The sequence below is a fragment of the Oryctolagus cuniculus genome, chromosome 4 (genome assembly GCF_051225735.1).
Source record: "Oryctolagus cuniculus isolate XC-2025 breed Fujian yellow rabbit chromosome 4, ASM5122573v1, whole genome shotgun sequence".
NCBI classification, from domain to species: Eukaryota; Metazoa; Chordata; class Mammalia; order Lagomorpha; family Leporidae; genus Oryctolagus; species Oryctolagus cuniculus.
This window is the reverse complement of record NC_142870.1, coordinates 139,107,616-139,131,152: the sequence shown is the minus strand read 5'-3', so window position 1 is coordinate 139,131,152 and position 23,537 is coordinate 139,107,616. Positions and strand designations below refer to the sequence as shown.

Here is a 23,537-nt window from a genome sequence, read left to right as displayed (position 1 = left end):
ATCTAAGTTTTAACAATTTCTGAACACAGATGTTTCTTAAATATACAAGCTCCTTAAAGGGCTCTAACTCTGTCCAGTGCCAGATCCCTAATGCATGGCATAATATATAACAAAGTAAGAATTCAATAAATATTTATTGAAAGTGAGAGATAAAAGCTTAAAAAAAAAAACTCAGTCTTAAGTTTCCCCATCTTAGAAAATCTCATCTCATAGTTTTACAACATGGGCAATGTTCAGAATACCTGTTCTTTCACTGTAGATAAAGAATGTCTATAAAGTTCATTCAGATTTTTACAACAGTAATTCAACACAAATGTTACCGTAAACCAGCAGTTGGGGACTTTTTTCTTGTAAAAGTAAATATTTTTGACTTTGTTTTAGCCTGAAAAGAATAAGATATTATATAAGCAATTATATAATAGAGGAAACAAATTACCAAAAATTTATTGATGATATTAAAACTATAACTATGATTGAGTAATTTTGGTGATATTTCTTAGTGAAAAGAATAGAGTACCTTTTGATGAAGATAAAATTTCCCTTAAATAGGGTTCAAAATTAGTTTCCTATCAGATGTATTACACATATTCATCTGTGAAAATCATTCATAGCTCATAGGCTGTAAAAAAGCCAGGGGCTGGCATTGTGGTGCAGTGAACTAAGCTGACGCCTGCAATGCCAGCATCCTGTATCAGATCACCAATTCGAGTCCCAGCTGCCCTGCTTCCAATCCAGCTCCCTTGCTAATGTGCATGGGAAAGCAGTGGGGAGATGGCCAAAGTACTTAGGTCCCTCCCACCTACTGGGAGACTAGGATGGAGCGCCTGGACCAGCCACTGTTGTTGGAGAGTGAAACAGCTGTTGGAAGATCCATCTCTGTCTCTCTGCCTTTCCAATAAAATAATCTGTAAACAAATTGAAGTGTGCCACTTTTGGCACACAGTTTGCCATATATTGAGGATTCTAAGACTAACTTCTTTTTAATCAAGGTAACATAAAGGCAAATGAATAAAACAAATAATGCAAGCTATATTCATTTTAAACAAGTATTAAATATACCATATAGTGACAAAATTCTAGTCTAAGAAAATATTAAAAGATGTGTCTGTATTTGTTAATATTTTTTTAAAAAACACCTCACCTCACTAACATGTTGAGCATGTCACTAGTATCGTATCTTTGTTTTGAAGGAGTGGAGAAACTTGAAACAAAAGAGAGATGAGAACTACCAGAAAGTGATGTGCTGTTTAGTGCACCGTTACTTGACTTCCATGAGACAGAAGATGCAGAGTACAGATCAGGCAACTGTGGAAAATCTAAATGAACTGCGCCAAGATCTCTCAAAATTCCGGAATGAAATAAGGGATTTACTTGGCTTTCGGACTTCTAAATATGCTATGTTTTATCCAAGAAATTAACCATTTTCTAAATCTTGTGGAGGGTAATTTTCAGTAACAATTCTAATAGACTGTATTTGCACAACTTGCAATTAAGTAAGATATATATTGAAAAAGAATTATGTAAAAGCCATTCTTTAAAATATTTATAGCATAAATATGTTATGTAAAATATATATTGAGAATTAGTTTTTTAAAACTTTGTTAGTGGCTTTTTGCAGGAGCAAAATGCATAAAGTAGATAGATTTTGTTCGCATGCTGCTTGGTTTTCTTATTTGGACAGTGCTTTCAAATTTTTTATGTTGTAAAGGGCATTTATAATTGTTCCCATTGCTCAGAATGTTTTGTAAAGTGAAGATCAGCAAATGTGGCTGATCTTCATACTGAGGATGCTATCACTTGAAATCCAGAAGTCATGGTTTTTAACATCTCTGTTTTAGGAGTTCACATATAGTTTAGTATTTATTGTTTAGGAATATAGTTTTACCTAAAATAATAGTTTATTTTTTCTTTTTTCTTTTATTATAATCTTAAGCAACAAAATTCTAATGAATATTTGAATCTATTTATGTTTATCAATTTAAATTCACTTCAGTTTTTGTTACTGTAATATATTTACTTTTACATGGTATAATCATTTTATATTTTTTTCTTCACTTAAATAGTATTTTATATATACATTTCCATGTATTGACATAGTCTATGTATCTAAATTTTTATATAATTATATAGTTTTTGAAAAACTTTAGATCAGAAATAACATTTATTTTTTAGCTTTAGGATATTTGTTTTTAAGTCTGCATAGCTACTCCTCTAGGCATTTTGTTGCTTCTAACTTTTCCTTGCCATAATAGTGCTATAATTCTTTTTCAAGCTGGAGTGAATATTTATAGTTATGAAATAGAAGATACTTCTGTATCATGTATAGATGCACTTGTTTTGGTATGGTAAAACTTCAGAAGACTCAAGATTTGTTTTATATTTGAACTAAGGTTCTTAAGCTTGTCTCCCAAAGTATTTTCCTTAGAATTTAACATGGCTTCTAAAGTGATTTCATGTTTGTGGGTCATTTTTGCTGCTTAAAATGAAAAGCTTGATTTTGGAAATTAGAGAATAAAGTATGTATTTATTTTTTTCTGTGTTCACATAAGAGATGTAGCTAAAATTTTTTCACAGGCTATTGCTTATATATTCTTACAGCATATCCAGTTAAGAGGGTATTAGGTATGTATTATCTTCTTAACTGAATGTCAGATAGTCTTAAAGCCACAGGGTGCAGGTAGCCCTTGGTCTATAATCACCACTGATCCAGGGATCATTGTCTAAATATAGTACTATGTTTCATCTTGCTTTTTACTTTTTATTTTTTAATTTCCAAATTTTAAGTGTTCCCTTTTTTGGGTAAATTCTTATAAAAATGTTTATTGTAAAGCTATATATTTTGTCTACAATGGGATTATGCACTTCCCAATTGGGATTTTACATCAGGATTTTTAGTCATTCTCAAAAATAATTATTAAATAAAACTATTTATAGAGTGCCTACTGTATGCATGAGTTACTTATGAGGTATATTTTGAATGACAGTGTATTGTAAGAAAAAAGGTGAATAAAACTTGACATTAGATTATAAATTGACAGTCCATTGTATTAAACTTTTGCTCTTCTTTTAAATTTTTTAACTGATACATAAACCGTTTTGATAACATATGTATCATGTAATGCTCAAATCTATCTCCTCATCTATCACTTACCTTGATGAAATATTCAAAATGCTTTCTTCTAGTTATTGAAAAACACAAGATGGTCCATTATTATCTATAGTCACCCTACTAGTATCTGTTAATCAACTTTTTCCCATCCTTATTTCCCTCTTATTCTCCTCAGCCTCTGGTTACTACCATTCTGCTCTTTAACTTCTATGAGATCAACTTTTTTAGGTTTTACATATAAGTGAAATTATGCATTATTTGTTTTTCTGTGCCTGGACAATTTCACATAACAATTCCTGTAGTTTCATCCATGTTGTCCTAAATGACAGGATTCTATCATCTTTCTAGCTGAATAGCATTGCATTGTGTATATATGTAAGTATATGACACATTTTCTTTATCTGTTCACCAGTTGATGGTCATTTGGACTTGGATTTCAAATCTTGGCTGTTGGGAATAGTGCTTCAGTAAACACGGGAGTGCAAATGTCTCTTCAACTGATTTCATTTCCTTTGGATATATTCTCAATAGTGAGATTTCTGCTGTTCTATTTTTAATTTTTTTTGAGGATCTTCCATTCTGTTTTCTAGCAGTGGCTGCTCTAATTTATATTCCACCAGCAGTGTTAAGGGTTCCCTTTTCTGCATGTCCTCACCAGCAGTATCCTTTATCTTTTTATGATAGCCACTCTACACTGAAGAATAAAAGCCATGATTATCTCAACAGATGCAGAGAAAGCATTTAATAAAATACAACACCCTTTCATGATGAAAACCGTAAGCAAATTGGGTATAGAAGGAACATTCTCAACACAATCAAGGCAATTTATGACAAACCCACGGCCAGCATCCTAATGAATGGAGAAAAGTTGGAAGCATTCGCACTGGAAATCTGGAACCAGACAAGGATGACCACTCTCACCATTGCTATTCAATATAGTCCTGGAAGTTTTAGCCAGATACATTAGGCAAGAAAAAGAAATCAAAAAGGGTACAGATTGGGAAGGAGGAATTCATACTATCCCTATTTGCAGATGACATGATTCTATATATAGAGGTTCCAAAAGACTCCATGAAGCCATTACTGGATTTCATAGGAGAGTTTGGTAAAGTGGCAGGATATAAAATCAACACAAAAAAGTCAATAGCCTTTGTATACACAGACAATGCCACGGATGAGAAAGAACTTCGAAGGTCAATCCCATTCACAAAAAAAATACCTTGGAATAAATTTAAGGATGTCAAATATCTCTACAATGAGAATTATAAAACATTAAAGAAAGAAATAGAAGATGACACCAAAGAAAATGGAAAAATCTTCCATGTTCGTGGATTGGAAGAATCAATATCAAAATGTCCATACTACCAAAAGCAATTTATAGGTTCAAGGCAATACCAATCAAAATACCAAGGACATTCTTCTCAGATATAGAGAAAATGCTCCTCAAATTCTTTTGGAAGCACAGGAGATCCCAAATAGCTAAAGCAATCTTACACAACAAAAACAAAGCTGGAGGCATCACAATACCAGATTTCAAGACATACTACAGAGCAGTTATAATCAAAAGAGCCTGGTAACTGGCACAAAAACATATGGATAGACCAGTGGAACAGAACAGAAACACCAGAAATCAATCCATGCATCTACAACCAACTTATCTTTGACAAAGGAGCTAAAATCAATCCCTGGAGCAAGGACAGTCTTCAACAAATGGTGCTGGGGAAACTGGATCTCTGTATGCGGCGTATGATGCCACTCTAATTGGAGTGAAGTGTTATGTCATTGTGGTTTTGATTTACATTTCTCAGATCATTAGTGATGTTGAACAGTTTTTCATGTACCTGTTGCTCATTTTGTATGTCTTCCTTTGGAAAATGTCTATTTAGATTTATTGCATATTTTTAAATGTTTTTGTTTTGTTTCTGCTATTAGACTTTTCTGAGTTCCCTGTATATGCTGGTTATTACTCCTTGTCTCATGTTTTCTTCAGTTGTTTCTGCACCCCGCTGGTTGTTTCCTTGATGTGTAGAAGCTGCTTTGATATAATCCCATTTGTCTGGTTTTGCTTTTGTTGCCTGTGCTTTTGTGGTCTTTTCAAAAAAAAAATTTGCCTACACTAATGTCTTAATTTCTCATCTTATGTTTTCCCCTAGTAGTTTCATGGTTTCAGATGTGCTGGGAGGGGTCTATATAGTCACAGAAGCCACTGTAGGATCCCACTAGTATGACATTCTAGAAGGGGAAAATTATAGGAACCAAATAAAATCTGGTTACTCAGGTTTGATGGGAGATTATAAAACTCAAACTGTACTCTTAAAAAGAGTTTTAATGTACGGGAATTATTTTCCAATAAACCTGGTAGAAAAATATAAAATGTAACATTGCAAAATAATCAAATAACACTGAAATCTTACAATTCTTCAAAACTGCTTGAATATAACAGTTGGTAGCCCATCACTTACACAACAGAGTGGCAGTAGGTGCAGGAATTTGTGCCAATGTAAAGAACTTTGCATTACTTTTTCAAAATTATATTTGCTAATCTAGGTTATTTTCTCTTTAATAAAAATTTAGCATCTGGCCGGCGCCGCGGCTCACTAGGCTAATCCTCCGCCTAGCGGCGCCGGCACACCGGGTTCTAGTCCCGGTCGGGGCGCCGGATTCTGTCCCGGTTGCCCCTCTTCCAGGCCAGCCCTCTGCTGTGGCCAGGGAGTGCAGTGGAGGATGGCCCAGGTGCTTGGGCCCTGCACCCCATGGGAGACCAGGAAAAGCACCTGGCTCCTGGCTCCTGCCATCGGATCAGCGCGGTGCGCCGGCCGCAGCGCGCCGGCCGCGGCGGCCATTGGAGGGTGAACCAACGGCAAAAGGAAGACCTTTCTCTCTGTCTCTCTCTCTCACTGTCCACTCTGCCTGTCAAAAAAAAAAAATAAAATAAAAAGAAAAAAAAAATTTAGCATCTGCTTATTTTCTACCACAAAACCTGCTGGGATTCTGATTGTAAGTACATTGAATATAGAGACCAATTTGGGAAGAATTGACTTCTTAATATTGTCTTCCAGTCCCTCAACAAGTTGTGTCTCTCCATTTATTTAGATCTTTAATTTCTCAGCAATGTTTTGTGGAGTGGGTCAAGCTGAAGCTGGGACCTGGGAACTCAACCCAGTTCTACCACATTGGATGGCATAACCCACTCACCTGAGCCGTCACACTGCCTCCCAGGATCTGTGCTAGCAGGAAGCTGGTGTCAAGTGCCGGAACTGGGAACAGAACCCAGGTTTCAAAACCACTATGCTAAGAACCCGCCCCACACTTTCTTAAAAATAGGATGAGAGTTGTTCTGCATCTCATTACTTACAAATACCGATTATCTCTCCATGATAAAGACAATTGTCTTGATTCCTTAGACTTTAAAATTTTTGTTTTCCTTAGAAAATAATTTTATAAAATACCAAATATGTTAATAGTACCTGGGTAGTAAACTAACTGAATCAGGTTATTCAGATTTACACTAAAAAATACTAACAATATCAAGGATAGCAGCTGCTCCAAATTTCTCAACTTGTAAGTTAATTTGTTAGCTTTCAGGCACTGCTGTCTCATTCATAAACATGTTGCATTTCTGGTGATATACTTGGAAGAATTTCCCATTACAATGTTTTTCTTCATTTGGTAATTTCACATTGTTCTATATTCTGCTCCCTCTACTCCCAATTTGAAATAAATACTTTAGATATGCAACAGAAAACTTAGGAAACTTTCATGTGCTAGTTACATGCTTTAAAAATAATCTTTTGGCTCAATTATTTGGGTTCCTGCCACCCACATGGGAGACCTGGACTGAGTTCTTAGTTTCAGGCATTTGGGAACTGAAGCATTGAAAAGCTCATGTGCTCTCTTTCTCTCCCTGCTCCTCCCTTCCTTTTTTCCTTCAGTTAATTATCCTCTAATTTTGGACATTACTATTATTGAATGACACTAAAATTGTCAGGTGCTGTTACAAAAGTTTATGGAAGAAATATATAAGCCTCATCAGTAACTCATTCAGAAATTGAATTAATTTAATGGGTTAATTCAGCTTTATATTTTAAAATACATTTTCCCCATTTTATGTTTCAATGGAAACAGCAAACAATCACTGCAATTTGTATAATTGTTTCAGAGCAGATGTTTTCTTTTTGAAGTTGACACATAGATTAAGCACAGAAGGGAATAGTTCTCTTCTTTCTGTATTCTGAGCTTAAAAATGGAGTTAATGGTGAATGGCACTAATTTGTTGAATGGAGGTTTGGGTATTATCTATTTGTGTAAATATTCTAGGGATGGCATCCAGTCAGCTAACTCGCCTGTTAGTTGCCTGCTGTAGATCTGTTTCCTCACATTGGATTGGAAGAAAGCTTAATCACCTACTTCAAGTCTCATTTAATAGGTGGGAAACACACTTTAAGTAACTGCTGCAGTGTTGCATAATTATGAACTTGAGACCCTGAACTGAATTTTTGGTTTCAGGTAGGATATGTCTGAAAGCTTTGCTTTTTTGAATTAATTTCTCACTGGAGGTCCATCTTGGTGAGTGGACAAAGCTTATAAGATGTCTAGTCTTTGCTTTTTAAATGGCGCATTATCTTAAAGATTTTTAATGTCATGGCCAGAGTCAAGCAGACACCAGCAAGATGAGTGAGAGTTAGAGGGAGACGAAAGACACTGAGGCGCTAAACAGAAATAAGAAAGCAAGAGTGAGCCTCAGAAAGTACCCCAGGACGAGGAGGGGCCAGAGTGGCTGGAATGGAGAGACTGGTTAATTCACTTCCTGTATCACTTTTTATCCTGATCAATTTGGATATTCAAAGGTCTGGAAACAATTTAAGGTCAGACAGTAACTCAGAAATGACCCAAATCAACACTCTCATTTTACAAATAAAGAAACCGAAGTTTTCCCAATGCTCCACCATGAGTGAGAATCCCAATCTTCTTCCTCCTTGTCCAGGAATCTTTTAATTGCATTATGTTGCTGTTGATAGCAATTTTTTGTTGAGATTGAGCATTGAAAGTCTTATTATAAACTTATAAATTTCTTAATAGATTTCTATACTTAAAAGTTCCATCTCACTGTTTAAATTTAGCCCATAGTATCAGAACTGGAACATTCTTAAAGCAGAAGATAATGTTTCAAATTTTTAGCTAATCAAATTTTAGCCATTTTAAACCCAGTTGTTGAATATTTTTAAGAGGAAGAAGCATATGACAAAAAAAAAAGTTGAAAAATTGGGATTTTTTAAGAATAACTAAAATCTCTCAGAACAAATTTCTGTGGCCCAGGGCTACTGAGTCTGCATACTCAATTCCATACAGCCATGAACACCCCCACACCTGACCACCCATCAACCCTGTGTAAGAGTGTGTGTGAGGTGCTTCCAAAGACTCACTTAGAAAACAAAATACTATTCGACATTTAGAACTTAAAGCTTATATATATATTTTTTTATTTTTTGACAGGCAGAGTGGACAGTGAGAGAGAGAGACAGAAAGGTCTTCCTTTTGCCGTTGGTTCACCCTCCAATGGCCGCCGCGGCCGGCACAGGGCGGCCGGCGCACCGCACTGATCCGATGGCAGGAGCCAGGTACTTCTCCTGGTCTCCCATGGGGTGCAGGGCCCAAGTACTTGGGCCATCCTCCACTGCACTCCCTGGCCACAGCAGAGAGCTGGCCTGGAAGAGGGACAACCGGGACAGAATCCGGGTCCCCAACCGGGACTAGAACCCGGTGTGCCGGCGCCACAAGGCAGAGGATTAGCCTAGTGAGCCGCGGCGCCGGCCTAAAGCTTATATATTTATGGAACAATTGTGTGTGAAACATTTCAAGGTTTAGTGATTTACCTACAGGTTACCCTGGATTTTCTATTTGGATAATATATTATTTTTGAATTATAATAGTCTTATTTCTTCCTTTACGATTGTATTTTTTTATTTTGTCTCTCACACACTTTTTAATAGAAATGATGTTTTTTTGTCACACCACTGATGATAAAAGATTTCACTCTTTCCCACAGGAGGTTTGCTGCATTCTTGTCAGCTGAAGCAAATTCTCTTCTATTCATAGTTTGCTCTGTTTATTTTTTAAATGTCATGAATCAATATTGAGTCAGAACAAATGCTTTATCTGCATTATTATGATGAAATTATTTTTCCTTAACTGTGAACAGGGCTTCAGAGAACTCTCATTCTATTAACAATTTGACCTTTGTTGAGTTGACATTACCTACCAATCTCCTAACACAGTATGTTAACAATGTTGCTTCACGCTGCAAGTGAGGGTGAGTGGTAAACTGCACCTGGATTGGGAGGAACTGTGGTTGAACTTGGAATACCCATTATGGGAGCTATGGCTTTGAGCTTTCCTGAGTGCATAATTCTTAGAACTAGCAAGTCATCCGTGACAAGGCTGGAAGCTATGCAGCTGGAGTTGTTACAAGAGACACTGGCTAACCGTTCAGGTAGGGTATACAGCCCCTGACCTAAGTCTGTCTCCTTGTACCTGAGACGTCATCTAGGGAGGCCCAAGATGGCTGCATAGACGTCTTCGAGACTGCGACAAAGAATCCCCCAGAAGAGAGTCTAACACTTTCCCTTGTGTTAGATACTCAGTGTGTTGGTGCCAGGACAGGCCTGTGATACACTTAGATCTGAATGGTTAATTGCACCTAAGATTTCCTGGTTAGCATTGCCGATCTATTACTGCTGTGAAGTGTGCTCACTGCTTTGTTGCTCTTGTTGCTGAAATATTTAACTTTAAAATGTGTCAACAGTGAATGAAAAGAGGAGATAACCACTAGAAAGTTAGTGTAGGTTTACAGTTCATTGCTAATTACAACATTTATTTGATCTGAGAGTTCAGTTGTTGAGCAATGACTAATAATACGAATGACTGCCAATAACAATGACTAAATAAAGAACGAAAAATTTCACTGTTGTGCCTTTGGTCAAAATTTTTGACTATGGATAATTTTCAGCAAGGCTCTGTTGCTTAGCAGAGGATGCCCCAAGTGTTTGGGCCCCTGCCACCCATGCGGGAGACCTGGACGGAGCTGGTTCCTGGCTCCTGGCTTCAGCCTGGCCCAGCCTTAACCGTTGCAGCCATTTGGGGAGGAACTGAAAGATGGAGAATCTCTCTTTCTTGCCCTCTCTCTGTGGCTCTTTCAAATAATAAATAAAATCTTTTTTAAATTTTTTTAGATTTATTTATGTATTTGAAAGGCAGTTACACAAACGCAGAGAGAGCAAGAGAGAGATCTTAAATGCACTCCTTCACTCCGCAGATGGCCACAATGGCCAGAGCTGCACCGATCAAAGCCTGAAGCTTCCTCCAGGTCCCCCATGTGGGTCCAGGAGCCAAGGACTTGGACCATCTTCTACTTTCCCAGGCCATAAGTACAGAGCTGATCAGAAGTGGAGCGGCCAGGACTCGAACTGGCACCCATATGGAATCCAGGCATTGCATCTTTTAAATTTTTTTTTAATTGTTGCTGGGGCCAGTGCTGTGGCACAGGTTAATCATCTGCCTGTGGCACCGGCATCCCATATGGGCACTGATTCTAGTCCTGGCTGCTCCTTTTCTGATACAGCTCTCAGTTATGGCCTGGGAAAGCAGTAGATGATGGCCCAAGTGCTCGGGCCCTTGCACCTGAGTGGGAGACCCAGAAGAGGCACCTGGCTCCTGGCTTCAAATTGGTGCAGCTCCGGCCCTTCCAGTGATTGGAAGACCTTTCTCTCTGTTTTTCCCCTCTCACAGTTTGTAATTCTACCTCTCAAAATAATAAAATCTTTTTAAAAACTTGCTTAGTTAACCTAAAAAAAGATAATCCTTCACCACATAAATTTAATGGAATCCTAAATAACAAATTGCTATTATTCTTGCAATGGGTATTCATTGATTTTTTAAAAAGTATAATACCTATTTTAAATTTATTTGAGTCAGAGAGATACGGCACTCACCAACTGCTGGTTCGCTTCTCAAATGCTCACAGAAGCTGGGAGCCAGGCACTCAATCCAGGTCTCCATATGAGTGGCAAGGAACCAACTACTTGAGCAGTTGGTTATTAGCAGTGAGTTAGGATTGGAAATGGAGCTGGGACTCCAACCCAAGTGCTGCGATGGGGGTGAGGGATGCGGGTATCCCAACAGGGGTCCTAATCACTAGGCCCAACACCTACACCTGCATTTTTTTTTAAAGATTTATTTATTTATTTGAATGGCAGAGTTAGAGAGATCCTCCATCTGCTGGTTCACTCCCCAAGTGGCAATGGCAGTCGAGGCTGGGCCAGGCTGAAGCCAGGAGCTCCCCTGGGTCTCCCATGTGGGTGCAGGGGCCTGAGGACTTGGGCCATCTTCTACTGCTTTCCCAGGCCATAGCAGGGAGCTGGATCAGAAGTGGAGCAGCCAGGACTTGAACTGGTGCCCAAATGCTGGCACCTCAGGCTTTACCTGCTACATTGGCCCCCTACACTTGGTTTTTTTAAATGTTAAATATGCTTTTCTGGTCTAAATCCAACTTGATAATATTTTGTTGACAGCTTTAGCACCTACATTGATACATGAAATCAAAATGGAGATTTCCCCTATTGTCTGCTAAATAAATTAATCTCATTAAATTAACTGCTAAAAAATGACCTAAATGAAAGATCTCTGTGAGTGAGATCCCAGTGGAAAGAAGGGGCCATCAAAGAAAGAGGTACCTTTCTCTGAAGGGGGAGAGAACTTCCACTTTGATTATGGCCTTGTCTAAACAAGGTCGGAGTTTGTGAACTCAAGAGGCTTCCATAGCCTTGGCAGCTCATGACAAGAGCCTTGGGGGCCAGTGTCGCGGCTCGATAGGCTAATCCTCCGCCTGTGGCACTGGCACACCAGGTTCTAGTCCTGGTTGGGGCACCGGATTCTGTCCCGGTTGCCCCTCTTCCAGGCCAGCTCTCTGCTGTGGCCTGGGAGTGCAGTGGAGGATGGCCCAAGTGCTTGGGCCCTGCACCCGCATGGGAGACCAGGAGAAGCACCTGGCTCCTGGCTTCGGATCAGTGCGGTGTGCCGGCTGCAGCAGCCATTGGAGGGTGAACCAATGGCAAAGGAAGACCTTTCTCTCTCTCACTGTCCAAACTGCCTGTAAAAAAAAAAAAAAAAAGCCTTGGGTGATTACTGCCGTCATAAATAACAGTGTCAATTGTTAAATCAACAACAGGAGTCACTGTGCGGAGGTGCCGCTGCGGCTCACTTGGTTAATCCTCCACCTGTGGCGCCGGCATCCCATATGGGCACCGGGTTCTGTCCCGGTTGCTCCTCTTACAGTCCAGCTCTCTGCTGTGGCCTGGGAGGCTAGTGGAGGATGGCCCAAGTGCTTGGCCCCTGCACCCGCATGGGAGACCAGGAAGAAGCTCCTGGCTTTGGATTGGCACAGTGCCGGCCGTGACAGCCATTTTGGGGGGTGAACCAACGGAAGGAAGATCTCTCTCTCACTGTCTAAACTCTACCTATCAAATAAATAAAAATAAATAAGATTCATTTAAAAGGACCTGTGTCCTTAATGTGTTGTATTAAGAGAATTAACAGTAAAACTAATCTTCAAATAGTACTTCATACTTTGTGTGCCTGTGTGGGTGCCAACTGTTGAAATCTTTACTTAGTATAGAGTTGATCTTCTGTATGTAAAGATAATTAAAAATGAATCTTAAGAATGAGATGAGAGAAGGAATTAGGAGATGGGATGGTTTGCAGGTGGGAGGGTGGTTATGGGGTGGGGGGAGAACCGCTATAATCCAAGAGTTGTACTTTCAAAATTTGTATTTATTAAATAAAAGTTTTCTGTTAAAAAAATCTTGAAAATTAAAAAAAATAACTGCTAAATGTTCCTTGTTTATACTCTGGAATAGTGTCTGTTGGGTTGGCAGTATTTGCCTCTTCATTGTTTGGTAGACCTTCCAAGTAAGACTGGGTCTGGAGTTTTCTTTGAGGGAAATGTTAAACTACTGATTGAATTTCCTGACGGATGTGTGGTGGTGTCAGTATTCTGCTTCTATTCCTCATTTACCGGGACCCCTGCTCACCCCAGGAATTTGACATTTCCATCTGAGTTTAGAAATCTATGGGCATATTTTGGTTCATGACATTGTTTTATTTCAAGATTTTGCAAAATCTGTCGTAAGGTGTGGTGGAATGAGAAGGCCATGGCAAGGTGGCCACTGGCAAGCAAGTGTCAGTTACTCAGGAATGGCTTTGAAACCCACCTGGCAACGGAGCCTGCCTGGCAACAGGCTGTGATTGGTTGGGGCATAGACCTCCCCTTGACCAGATTGGCTGGTCTTGGCTATATAAGATGTTGTTCCAACTGTAATAAACAAGTCTGTGGGCTGCTCGCCTCAGGCCTGCTTTCACCTGACTCCAGGGTCTGTGTGGTGACTCTGCACCTCTTGCCCCCACCACGCTGCTCCTCTCAGAAATGAATCCACTGTAACATTGTTGAGAAATCAATGGCAACAGTAAGGTCCCCTTTTTATTCCTAAATTGGTTTACTTGTCCCTTTTTACTTCTTGTTTAACAGAGTTTTGTCAATTATAGTCGTCATTTTAAAGAACCAACTTTAATTATTGGTGATTACTACTTTACTCAATTTCTGCTCTATGCTTACTTCTTCCCACTTTTTTATTCTGTTCTTTTACTAACTTCCTAATTTGTATTATTTGTAAGGCTATACAAGGGACCTTCAAAAAGTTCATGAAAAACAGGTATTATTAAAACATTATGCCTGAATTTCAGAATGTTTACATCCGGAGCAGGCGTTTGGCATAGTGTTTAAACACTTGCATCCCACGGGGCTAGTGCTGTAGTATAGTGGGCTAAGCCTCCACCTGCAGTGCCATCATCCCCTATTGGTGCTGGTTCGTGTCCCAGCTGCTCCTCTTCCGATCCAGCTCTCTGCTGTGGCCTGGGAAAGCAGTGGAAGATGGCCCAAGTCCTTGGGCCCCTTGCACCCGTGTGGGAGACCCGGAAGAAGCTCCTGGCTTCGGATTGGCTTAGCTCCGACTGTTGCAGCCATTTGGGGAGTGAACTAGCAGATGAAGTCCTTTCTCTCTGTAACTCTACCTCTCAAATAAGTAAAATCTTGACACGTACATCTCCTATCAGAGGGCCTGAGTTTTGAGTCCAGCTTCCTGTGCTGACCTGGGAGGCAACAGGTAGCTCAAGTATCTGGGTCCCTGACCCCAAGGCATGAGACTCGGGGCTCCTGGCTCTGACTTCTGCCTGGCCCTGCCCCTGCTGCTGTGGGAGTTTGGGGAATGAGACAGAGGGTGGGAGATCTGTTTCCCCTTTTCTCTGCCTTTCAGATAAGCAAAATTTGTGCAAAAAATAAACTTTTAATTCAATTTTCCACTAACTTTTTGAAGTACTCTTGTGAATTTTAAAGTGATGCTTAAGCTACCTTCATTCCACTCATTTTGAAATGCAATATTTCTATAGTTGTTCTGTTTTTGATATTTTCTGTTTTCTACTATGGTATCTTTTCGATCAAGAGTTATTTAAAAGCACTTTTTAAAAAATTTTTAGTAGAAGGTTTTCTTGTTACCTTTTTTGTTAATTTCTAATTCTTCACTGTCATTGGAGGAGGAAGGTATCTGTATAGTCTTTGAAATTTGTTGAGATTGCTTCATGGGACAGTAAGTGGGCAAGTTTTGAAAATGTTCCATTTGAGTTAAAAAAAACAACATGCCGTTGGTTTTGTCCCGTATAATGTGTGCAGGCAAATCTAGTTAATTTTTTGGCTGAAAATGTTACTGTTTTCTCTTTTAAATGCGTCAATTACTGAGAGAAAGAATGTTAAAAAATCACCCACTATGATAAACTTGTCAATTTCCATTTATATAATACTAGATTTACCAATTTTAAAAGGATGTTATTAGCTACCTGCAGAATTACAATTGTTCTCTCTGTAGCCCTCTTCATCCTGAGTAATAACTGAAGGTTTGTTTTTTGTTCTTGTACTAACAAAGCCAAACCAGTTTTGTTTTGGTTGATGTTTGCCTACTAAGTTGATCTTTTTTTATTTTTGACAGGCAAAGTGGACAGTGAGAGAGAGACAAAGTTGATCTTTTTTTATCCTTTTCTTCCCAATTTTTCCATCTCTTTATGTTTTAGATGTCTCTCTGAAATGGAGAGAGTTGTTTTCCAACCAGTGATCATGTTTTATTTTTAACTTCTGGGTTTAGTCTAATTATGTTTATTGAAATTATTGATAGATTTGTATTTTTGCTTAGCTAATCAGCCTGCAGCACTGGCACCCCGGGTTCTGTCCCAGTTGCTCCTCTTCCAGTCCAGCTCTCTGCTGTGGCCCGGGAAGGCAGTGGAGGATGGCCCAAGTGCTTGGGCCCTGCACCCGCATGGGAGACCAGGAGAAGCATCTGGCTTCCAAAAAATTCATAGCAGCCATTTGGGGGGTGAACCAACAGAGAAACGAAGACCTTTCTCTCTCTGTCCACTCTGTCAAAAAAAAAAAAAAAAAGTTTGTCATTGGTTTACATCATTTCAGTTGTCCAGAAGATTTAAGGGGCATCTGGCAGTGGTATCCTACATGGAGGAAAAAAAAAAAAAAAGGTAAATTTCTTTCAACCAAGGCTATTGAATAAGTAATAAAATTTAACACTTGGATACTTTGAAGATTCTTATATTTTTGTTATAGGAACTGGAATGGAATTCAGAAGATGAAAATCAAGCTAGCAAGACCCTCCAAAATATATTAGGAAGTCTTGTTTCTAATTTTGAAATGGTTTTGTGATATGTTAGTATAATTGCCAATTCCTCTTTCATATATATGTATGAGCTTGATTCTATAATACTTAGAAGCAAAACATTAGCAACTATTCTTGAAAAATAAAGTTTAAAAGAAACATTTCCTAAAATAGTACAGAATCCCAGAAGTCATTTAATCTGAGCTCCCTCGTCTTGAGTTACTAAGGAAACTGAAGTTCAGTCAAAATGAATGATTTTTTTAAAGATTTATTTATTTGAAAGATCTTCCATCCACCAGTTCCCTCCCCAGATGGCTGAATGAAACCAGGAGCTTCTTCCGGGTCTCCCACACGGTGGCAATGGCCCAAGCATTTGGGTCGTCTTCTGCTTTTTCCCAGGCCATCAGCAGGGAGCTGGTTTGGAAGTGGAGCAGCCGGGACATGAACTGGTACCTGTATGGAATGGCAGCATGACAAGTGGCAGCTTTACCCACTCTGCCACAACGCCGGCCCCTGAAATGAATGATTCGATAAACAGGTAAAAAGTTACAGAATGAGTGTAGGATCAGAAAGAGCGACTTACCTAGAGCTTGATAATCTGGTGTAAACAACTGAATTAAGACGGACCAGCACCATACATGATTAACTGGGAATCCCCTCAACAGTTCTAAGTTTTGTGTCAGAAATGTCAACGATATGAACAGTTTGGATTTTTTTTAAAGATTTATTTTTATTTGAAAGTCAGAGAGAGGAGGGGCAGAGAGAGAGAGAGAGAGAGAGAGAGAGAGTCTTCCATCTGCTGGTTCACTCCCCAATTGGCCGTAACAGCTGCAGCTGGACTGATCTGAAGCCAGGAGCCTCTTCCAGTCTCCCATGCGGTTCAGGGTCCCAAGGACTTGGGCCATCTTCCACTGCTTTCCCAGGCCATAGCAGAGAGCCCGATCGGAAGAGGAGCAGCAGAGACCTGAACCAGCACCTTGGATATGGGATGCCAGTGCTTCAGGCCAGAGCGTTAACCCGCTGCGCCACAGCGCCGGCCCCAATAGTTTGGATTACTTTTCTGTTTTTAACCCCACTGTGAGCCAAGCCCCAACTCAGAAAGCTATGGAAGTCTTTCCTCTGGTACTGCAGGAAGTGGATTCCTGCAAGCATGCTGCTTATAATGCATTAACAAGAAGATTCTTTTAAGGGCGTAACCACCGGAGTCCCACGTATTCCCGAAAGGAGCCCACTTGCTTTGAGAAGGCTGGAACGGATTAGGGCTCCATAGCTGCATCCTGGCGGGGTGCAGCTGCTCTGCCAAGTTGTGTGACTGAGGGGGTCTCTCTGGCCCTGGCCAGGGAAAACCAGCAGCCTGCCGCCAGCTAGCGCTCGGGTTCATCCATGTCTTCAGCTGCTGGGCGGGGGGAGGGATCTGGCCCTCCCCATCCGCCTTTGTTCACTGCTTCCTTTTGCTCACTCAGCTGCCAAAACAGAGGGTCGGTCCTTCCCCTTTGGAACAACTTTAAATATCTAGTCATCTCAGCTGAGAACTGTTTTCACCCAAAAGAACCTTTTCCCCGTTTCTAAACTTTGCTGTAGCAGGGAAGACCAAAGTCTGCTCATCCATAGGGTTCCTCCTACCATCTCTAGACGGGGATGGTGGGCCCCTCCTCCCAGCCCCTTGCTGGCCCTCGCTGGCCGCCTCCTGGTCATCCCCCACACGCCTAACTGCATGTTAAGCAGCTCTGTGTGAACGACGGGAGTCCTTTCGCGGGTGAAAATAGATTTGTAAAAGGCAGTGGCAATGGCAGGATGCGTCTGCTGTAGCCTGATCCGGGCGATGGGATTAACAGGGTAGGAATGGCAGGCTCACTTCTCAAGTCCTGAGATGGCCAGGTATCAGGCTGGCCAGTCCTACCCTCAGAACTAGGAGACAGTACTGAGCTCAAGTCAGGTGCTGCTTCCCGTGACGGCGAAGGCACTGGGTTTGGACTTAGGGCTGTGAGGAGACACGCACTGCGGGCAAGTAACTAAAGCCACCCGAGCTTCACTGTCAATTACAGAATGAAGGCCTTGGGACTAGATTCTACGCTGACGCAGCGAGAACTGTGGTCTACTAACTCGACAAGCTTCATCCGGTCCCTGAAGTTCTCGCAACGCCAACTCTAGCAAAGTGCAAATGGCTACACGTACAACTTTCTGTGTAATGACAGTAGTCTTATTAAAAGGGTTTATTCTTTTTACAGTGTGCCTCTTTATACAGAACTAAGTTTAATGGCTGCTATATAATCACTTAAAATATTTTATTAAGCATTGATTTAAAAAATGCAAGAGAAGAATGTAACACCTTGGAGCAGATGCTTGAAAGAAACCCAAGTATCACGATATAAATATTGCACTTATAAAATCTCTTTTCCGTATCTTCACACACCTCAGTCCTAAAATATCCTCCAACAAAAACATAAACACACTGCTCCCGGGCTGCCCCTGCTTGCAACCTTCAGATCCCGTGAGCACGCGGAGGTGGCAGGCGTCTGGTCCTCTCGGGGCAGGCGCACAGCTTCCATCTGCGGTACTGGAAGTCTTGGACCCCCTGCAGGTGAAGAGTGAATCAGTCCCAGAGTGCTCGGAGTGCGATGTGTGCAGCTGTTTGTTCTACTGAAGGAAGACAGATCTTCCAGAAGCAGTGACAGGATGCGGATTACACCGACGCGCTTCGCCGTTAGCATTGCTTGTTCTTTAAGGCATTCAGGAGCTTCTGATTCTTGGTCTTGAACATCATGATGAAGCTGTCTGGCATGAGTTTGCCTCGCCCATCTTCACCCACTTGGCCCATGATAATGTAATTCATACCTAAAGAAAGAGGATAGAAAAATCAACCTGTATCTCTGTGTGATGTTTGAACCGCTTAGGCTATAACTTACCTCTGGATACACTTTCTCTTCTGTAGATGATTATGTATGTATTCTATCCAGGATAAAATCTGGTTTAAATCTCTCTTCAGCAAAAAACTAATTTTGACTCATATCTTCTGGCTTCGCTAACAGCAGGAAACTGACCCGCGGGGTCCGATCAGGCACATCTCCCAGCGCAGTGGCACAGGGCTGGCGGGGCTACCGGGTGCACCGTGGAGGCAGCACTGTTGGAGTGAAAGGCTCTCCTCCTTCCCGGGCCTCCAGGGCGCCAGGGCGGCCAACCTCAGCCGGCTTCTCCCAGCCCCACACGTGTCCCCATTTCCCTGGTATTTGGCGACTAACCATCCACTCTCTTCTGCTGTTGTTGTCTGGAACTTTTATCAACATCAAACATTTACAGTGTGAGTTTCCTGGGGGCATGGACACCTCTGCACATCTTATACTCATGGCGTTCCTTGCAGAGCACTGCACTGCCATCGCTACTAAAAATCTGCTGATACTGGTGGCGCTACTTTTCTGATAGGTACACACTGCTGTGTCTGGCTAAGTCAGGCCTGGCCTGCAGCCTGCGCTGAGGCGTCTTGGGTTCAACTCTGAAGATTTGCATAGCTTCAGAAAAATGCCGTGACACTGGCACATACTACTGCCACCTTTACTGTGCTCAGCCTGGTGCCACAGGACACTTTCTCTCGTACAACCCTTCCTGCGAGGGTGCACTGGGAGGCCGCGGGGACGTGGCAGACTGAGCAGCATGACCTCGCAGTCTCCCCGTGTGCCCTCTGCTCTTCCTAGCCCTTCTGGGAAGAACGTGTCGCTTCTCCAGAGCCCGTCAGAGGGCTGACGTCAGGCTGCTGGCCTCCCGACTTCTCAGGAAGATCTGAATTCACAGTAAAGCTCTCTTGGGGTGGAGATTCCTGTATTTCTCTCTGGGTGTGGTTGGTTTGGTACAGATGTAAGAAGGAATGAGCGGAGATGGGGCCAAGAAATCATGGTATATCACACAGTGGAATGCCAAGGGTCATTACCATTCCAGAGAGAACTCTGTGTGGCTGCAGTTGTGGAGAGATGTCCACGTGTGCCTCACGCAGGGAAGGCGGCAGTGGAGCATGGGTAATACGCCCATCCATCTAAGTGTGACCCCACGCTGACAGCAAGTTCTAAACCTCTCTGTTTTATTGTTCAGTCACGTGCCTCTGGCTCTGCTGTAACTTTCCTCTTTTATAACTCCTCTCAGTAAACTCATTTCTACCTAGGAATTCAATGGCCCGTGCAAGTCTTTCTTTTTTTTTTTTTTTTTCTTTTTTGACAGGCAGAGTGGACAGTGAGAGAGAGAGAGAGAGAGAAAGGTCTTCCTTTGCCGTTGGTTCACCCTCCAATGGCCGCCACGGCCGGCGTGCTGCGGCTGGCGCACCGCGCTGATCTGAAGCCAGGAGCCAGGTGCTTCTCCTGGTCTCCCATGGGGTGCAGGGCCCAAGGACTTGGGTCATCCTCCACTGCCTTCCCCGGCCACAGCAGAGAGCTGGCCTGGAAGAGGGGCAACCGGGACAGAATCCGGCGCCCCGACCGGGACTAGAACCCGGTGTGCCAGCGCCACAAGGCGGAGGATTAGCCTAGTGAGCCGCGGCGCCGGCCCCGTGCAAGTCTTTCACTCCAGCCCGGTAGACCTCTCTCCTCGGAGCTTCAGCTCTGCACCGCCTGTCGTGTGCTGGGTATTTTTCTCCAGAATCCCTATGCCCTGAACGGCTCAGTTGGCTCTGTTCTCTCCTGACTCACCGCCGTGGACCCGTCTTCATTTCCTCTACCTCTTCTGTGGCTACAAAATGTGGGGTTAGCGCCCACTTCCGCCTTATTCCAAAGGCATTCCTTCTCCACAAGCAGTGCTCAGTAGGTCGGCCCCGATTTCACTTCTCTAGCCCAGATCGGTCTCGCTAGAGAGGCCCTCTCCATCCCTCCTCTGCTCTTTGCCCCAGAAGACAGACTAAAGCTCTTCTCCCCACTCACCCCTGCGGAGGAGCGGGCACTGCTTGCAGACTGCAGTGACCCTGGCGCTCATGTTCTTGCCGGCCTGCTGAATGGCCAGGCTGCCCTCTTTGTAGATGTTGATGATCGAGATCGTGGCGTGCAGGCTCCCGCCTCGAGTGACGGTTGTGATGACCGTGCCAGCTAATACTGCAGAAGACAACATTGTGGAAATAACGTGACCGTCAAGGTAAACGCAAGCAAACGAAGTCATGTGACAGTCTAGAGGGTCTCCTATATGAAGCTCTGTTATTTTTATTTATTGGCGAGGCAGAGAGGGAAAGAGAGAACAAAACTGAGTTCCCAGCTGCTGGTTCAATCCCCTGATGCCTGCAACAGCCAGGCCTGGGCCAGGCCAAAGCCAGGGGCTGGGAACTCAGTCCAGGTCTCCCACGTGCTGGAAGGGATCCGACCACTTGAGCCATCACCCGTGCCTCTCAGCGTCTGCAGCAAGAAGTAGGAGTCAGGAGCAGGAGCCGGGAGACGAACCCAGGCACTCGGATACGGCTGTGGGCATCCTACCTGGGGTCTTAACTGCTAGTCCCAATGCCTGCCACTGAAACATGGTAAAAAACAAAAGCAAAACCAAATAGAGCCCTGGAACTTGATTCTGTACATTTGTTACCAAATCTCAGGTTGGAATAAAGGGTCATAAAGTTATAATACTCTGTTTGGTGTTGCTAACTAGGAGAGAAACAAATACCTCCCACTTTGCATCTGTCACTGAGGACTGTTTAAAATATTGTATCCAACAAGCAGATCAATCACTAAATAAGAGGCTGATAAGCCTCTACCTATGCACACTCCGTAACACTTTGAATCTTTAGCAGCAATACTTTGCTAAAAGTATTCCCCCCATGATGGGGGAATCACTATGATCTCAATTAAAAAAAATTTTTTTAAACCTTTTATTTATTTGAGAAGCTTATAGATAGATAGAGTTCCTTTCCACTATTTCACTCCCCAAATGTCCACATGGCTGGGACTGGCCCAGGGCTAGAGCCCAGGGCTGGGAGAGCAGTCCAGGTCTCCCACTGCCGCCTCCCAGGATCCGCACTGGCAGGAAGCTGAAATTAGGAGCTCTTCCCACGCCTCACTGTGATTCGAGGTGATGGCTGTCCTCTGTCAGTCATCAGGGAGGGGGAGGGGAGTCTCCTACGGAAGACGACACTGGATGTGACAGCAATGACTTGCCACCGACACTCCTGCACTTCCTTTTTATCGGGTATCTCAATTTCCGCATGCAAACTCCGGTAAGGTTTAGGGCCCCAGATCGGTCAGCATCTTCACACCTGCACTTGGCTGCAGACGGTTAGCACGTGGAGACACTGAGAAAGCAAGCGAGGGCTCTCTGGGGAGCCCCCTTGTTTGGGGTAACCTACTCAGATTCTACCAACTTCCTGTTCCTGATGAGACTTTTCTTTAAGTGCTCCTTTTAAGGTGCTTTAAAAAAATTACCAACATAATGAACTTTAGAATAATTTGCTCTTAAGTAGTTTCCCCAGATGGCACAATTTTGTACTTGGGAAGACTTTGAAGTTCCAAGTCGCTCAACAGCATCTCAGGTTCATGAGTTTCCAAGTGAACTTGGGATGTCCAAGCCTCACTTCAGCTCCTTGGAAGGGCATTACAGTGGGCGTACCTGAACTTCTGCAAGAGACCAGCTTCTTATTGGAAGCCTGGGCGGGTTTTGCATGGACTTGAGCTGAATTTAAGATGTGTGAAAAACCTATTCAGTGCATGAAAAAACCATGCAGGTTTTTTCAGAAAGAGTCGGCCGGAATACAGGGGATAACAGTAACATTCACTGAAGAGCCAAATCAGTCAATTTAAGTGAAAACGCATGTTTTTATGAATTGTACCTGTTTTTCTCACTTATGAAATTTCATAGTTCAACCAGTACAGGTCAGCACACTCTGGTGGAAAAGAAACCGTTTTCCTGGGGACATGAGCGCAGTGCTGACCCTCCCCACTAAACTCCCAGGCACTCCCTGGAGAGGAAGCACACGGCCTCGAGTTTCTGGCTGAGGAGAAGAGGCTGGTTTTTATCTCTTACCAAAGTTACTTGAGCAATAATTGCTCTCCAGAGTCCCCGACCGCTTGCACTTCTGCTGACACAGGGCCACGGTGGGTTTTACACCTTAAAGAAGAAAGACACACGGTTCAAGAAAATGAATTCAAGGATAACTACCATGTCTATGTGTGAAGGTATCCATTTAGGATGACCGCCGATTTCCCTGAGCCACCCGTCTCGCATCGCAACGAAAGCATCGGAAACCCCACGAAAGCAGGTCTTCACGCTACCCGCTCCTGCTCTCGCTTCCTCAGCAACCTAGTACCCAGCAGAGATAATCCAAATTCAGCCCCGTTCTCTTCTTCCGTTACATAAAACTAACACTAGAGTCAAAAATAGATGCACACTCTCCATGTGCCCTGCTTAGGAAGTCCCAGGACGACAAATCTGAAGACAGGGTCACGCCTGGCGACCCAGGGGCTTTCTCGGTGCGTCTGCAATGTGCCAGTCCCAGTGGTGAGTGGAGCGGGCTCACGTGTTCAGGGTTAGGTCTATCATTGGATGCAAGCTTTCACTCAATATTTATTTTGAACCTGGCATTGGCTGTCAGGATCTTAAGAACTGAGAAGTGGACAAAGTTAAAGCTAAATAAACACGGTGCCCCTCAGCAGGTGGTGCAGTGTCCCCGGGTGACACTATCCAGAGACGGTTCTGGTTGTCCCATCCAGGGGTTCTAC

At 42.6% G+C, this 23,537-nt stretch overlaps 2 protein-coding genes across 17 annotated transcripts in view; one reads left to right on the top strand and one right to left on the bottom strand.

The window, feature by feature from the left end:
* The window catches only part of TRPC1 (transient receptor potential cation channel subfamily C member 1), an 88,426-nt gene extending 85,395 nt beyond the window's left edge, over positions 1–3,031 (top strand). For 14 of the 15 annotated variants that reach the window (XR_016232052.1, XR_016232051.1, XM_008266183.5 and 11 more), the window contains one exon: positions 1,191–3,031. Coding sequence is in view for 13 of the 15 variants with exons in the window: in XM_008266183.5 (XP_008264405.1) it covers positions 1,191–1,418 (228 nt within the window). In the remaining 2 variants the exon portion in view is untranslated. 15 annotated transcript variants of the gene reach the window in all.
* A 15,105-nt stretch (positions 3,032–18,136) lies between these two features.
* The window catches only part of PCOLCE2 (procollagen C-endopeptidase enhancer 2), an 87,077-nt gene continuing 81,676 nt past the window's right edge, over positions 18,137–23,537 (bottom strand). For both annotated transcript variants that reach the window (XM_089331095.1, XM_002716591.6), the window contains exons 7-9: positions 22,843–22,926; positions 20,769–20,936; positions 18,137–18,705 (exon numbers count right to left, since the gene is read on the bottom strand). In XM_089331095.1, coding sequence (XP_089187221.1) covers positions 18,575–18,705; positions 20,769–20,936; positions 22,843–22,926 — 383 coding nt within the window. In that variant the 3' untranslated portion in view covers positions 18,137–18,574. The remainder of the gene's footprint in view (positions 18,706–20,768; positions 20,937–22,842; positions 22,927–23,537) is intronic.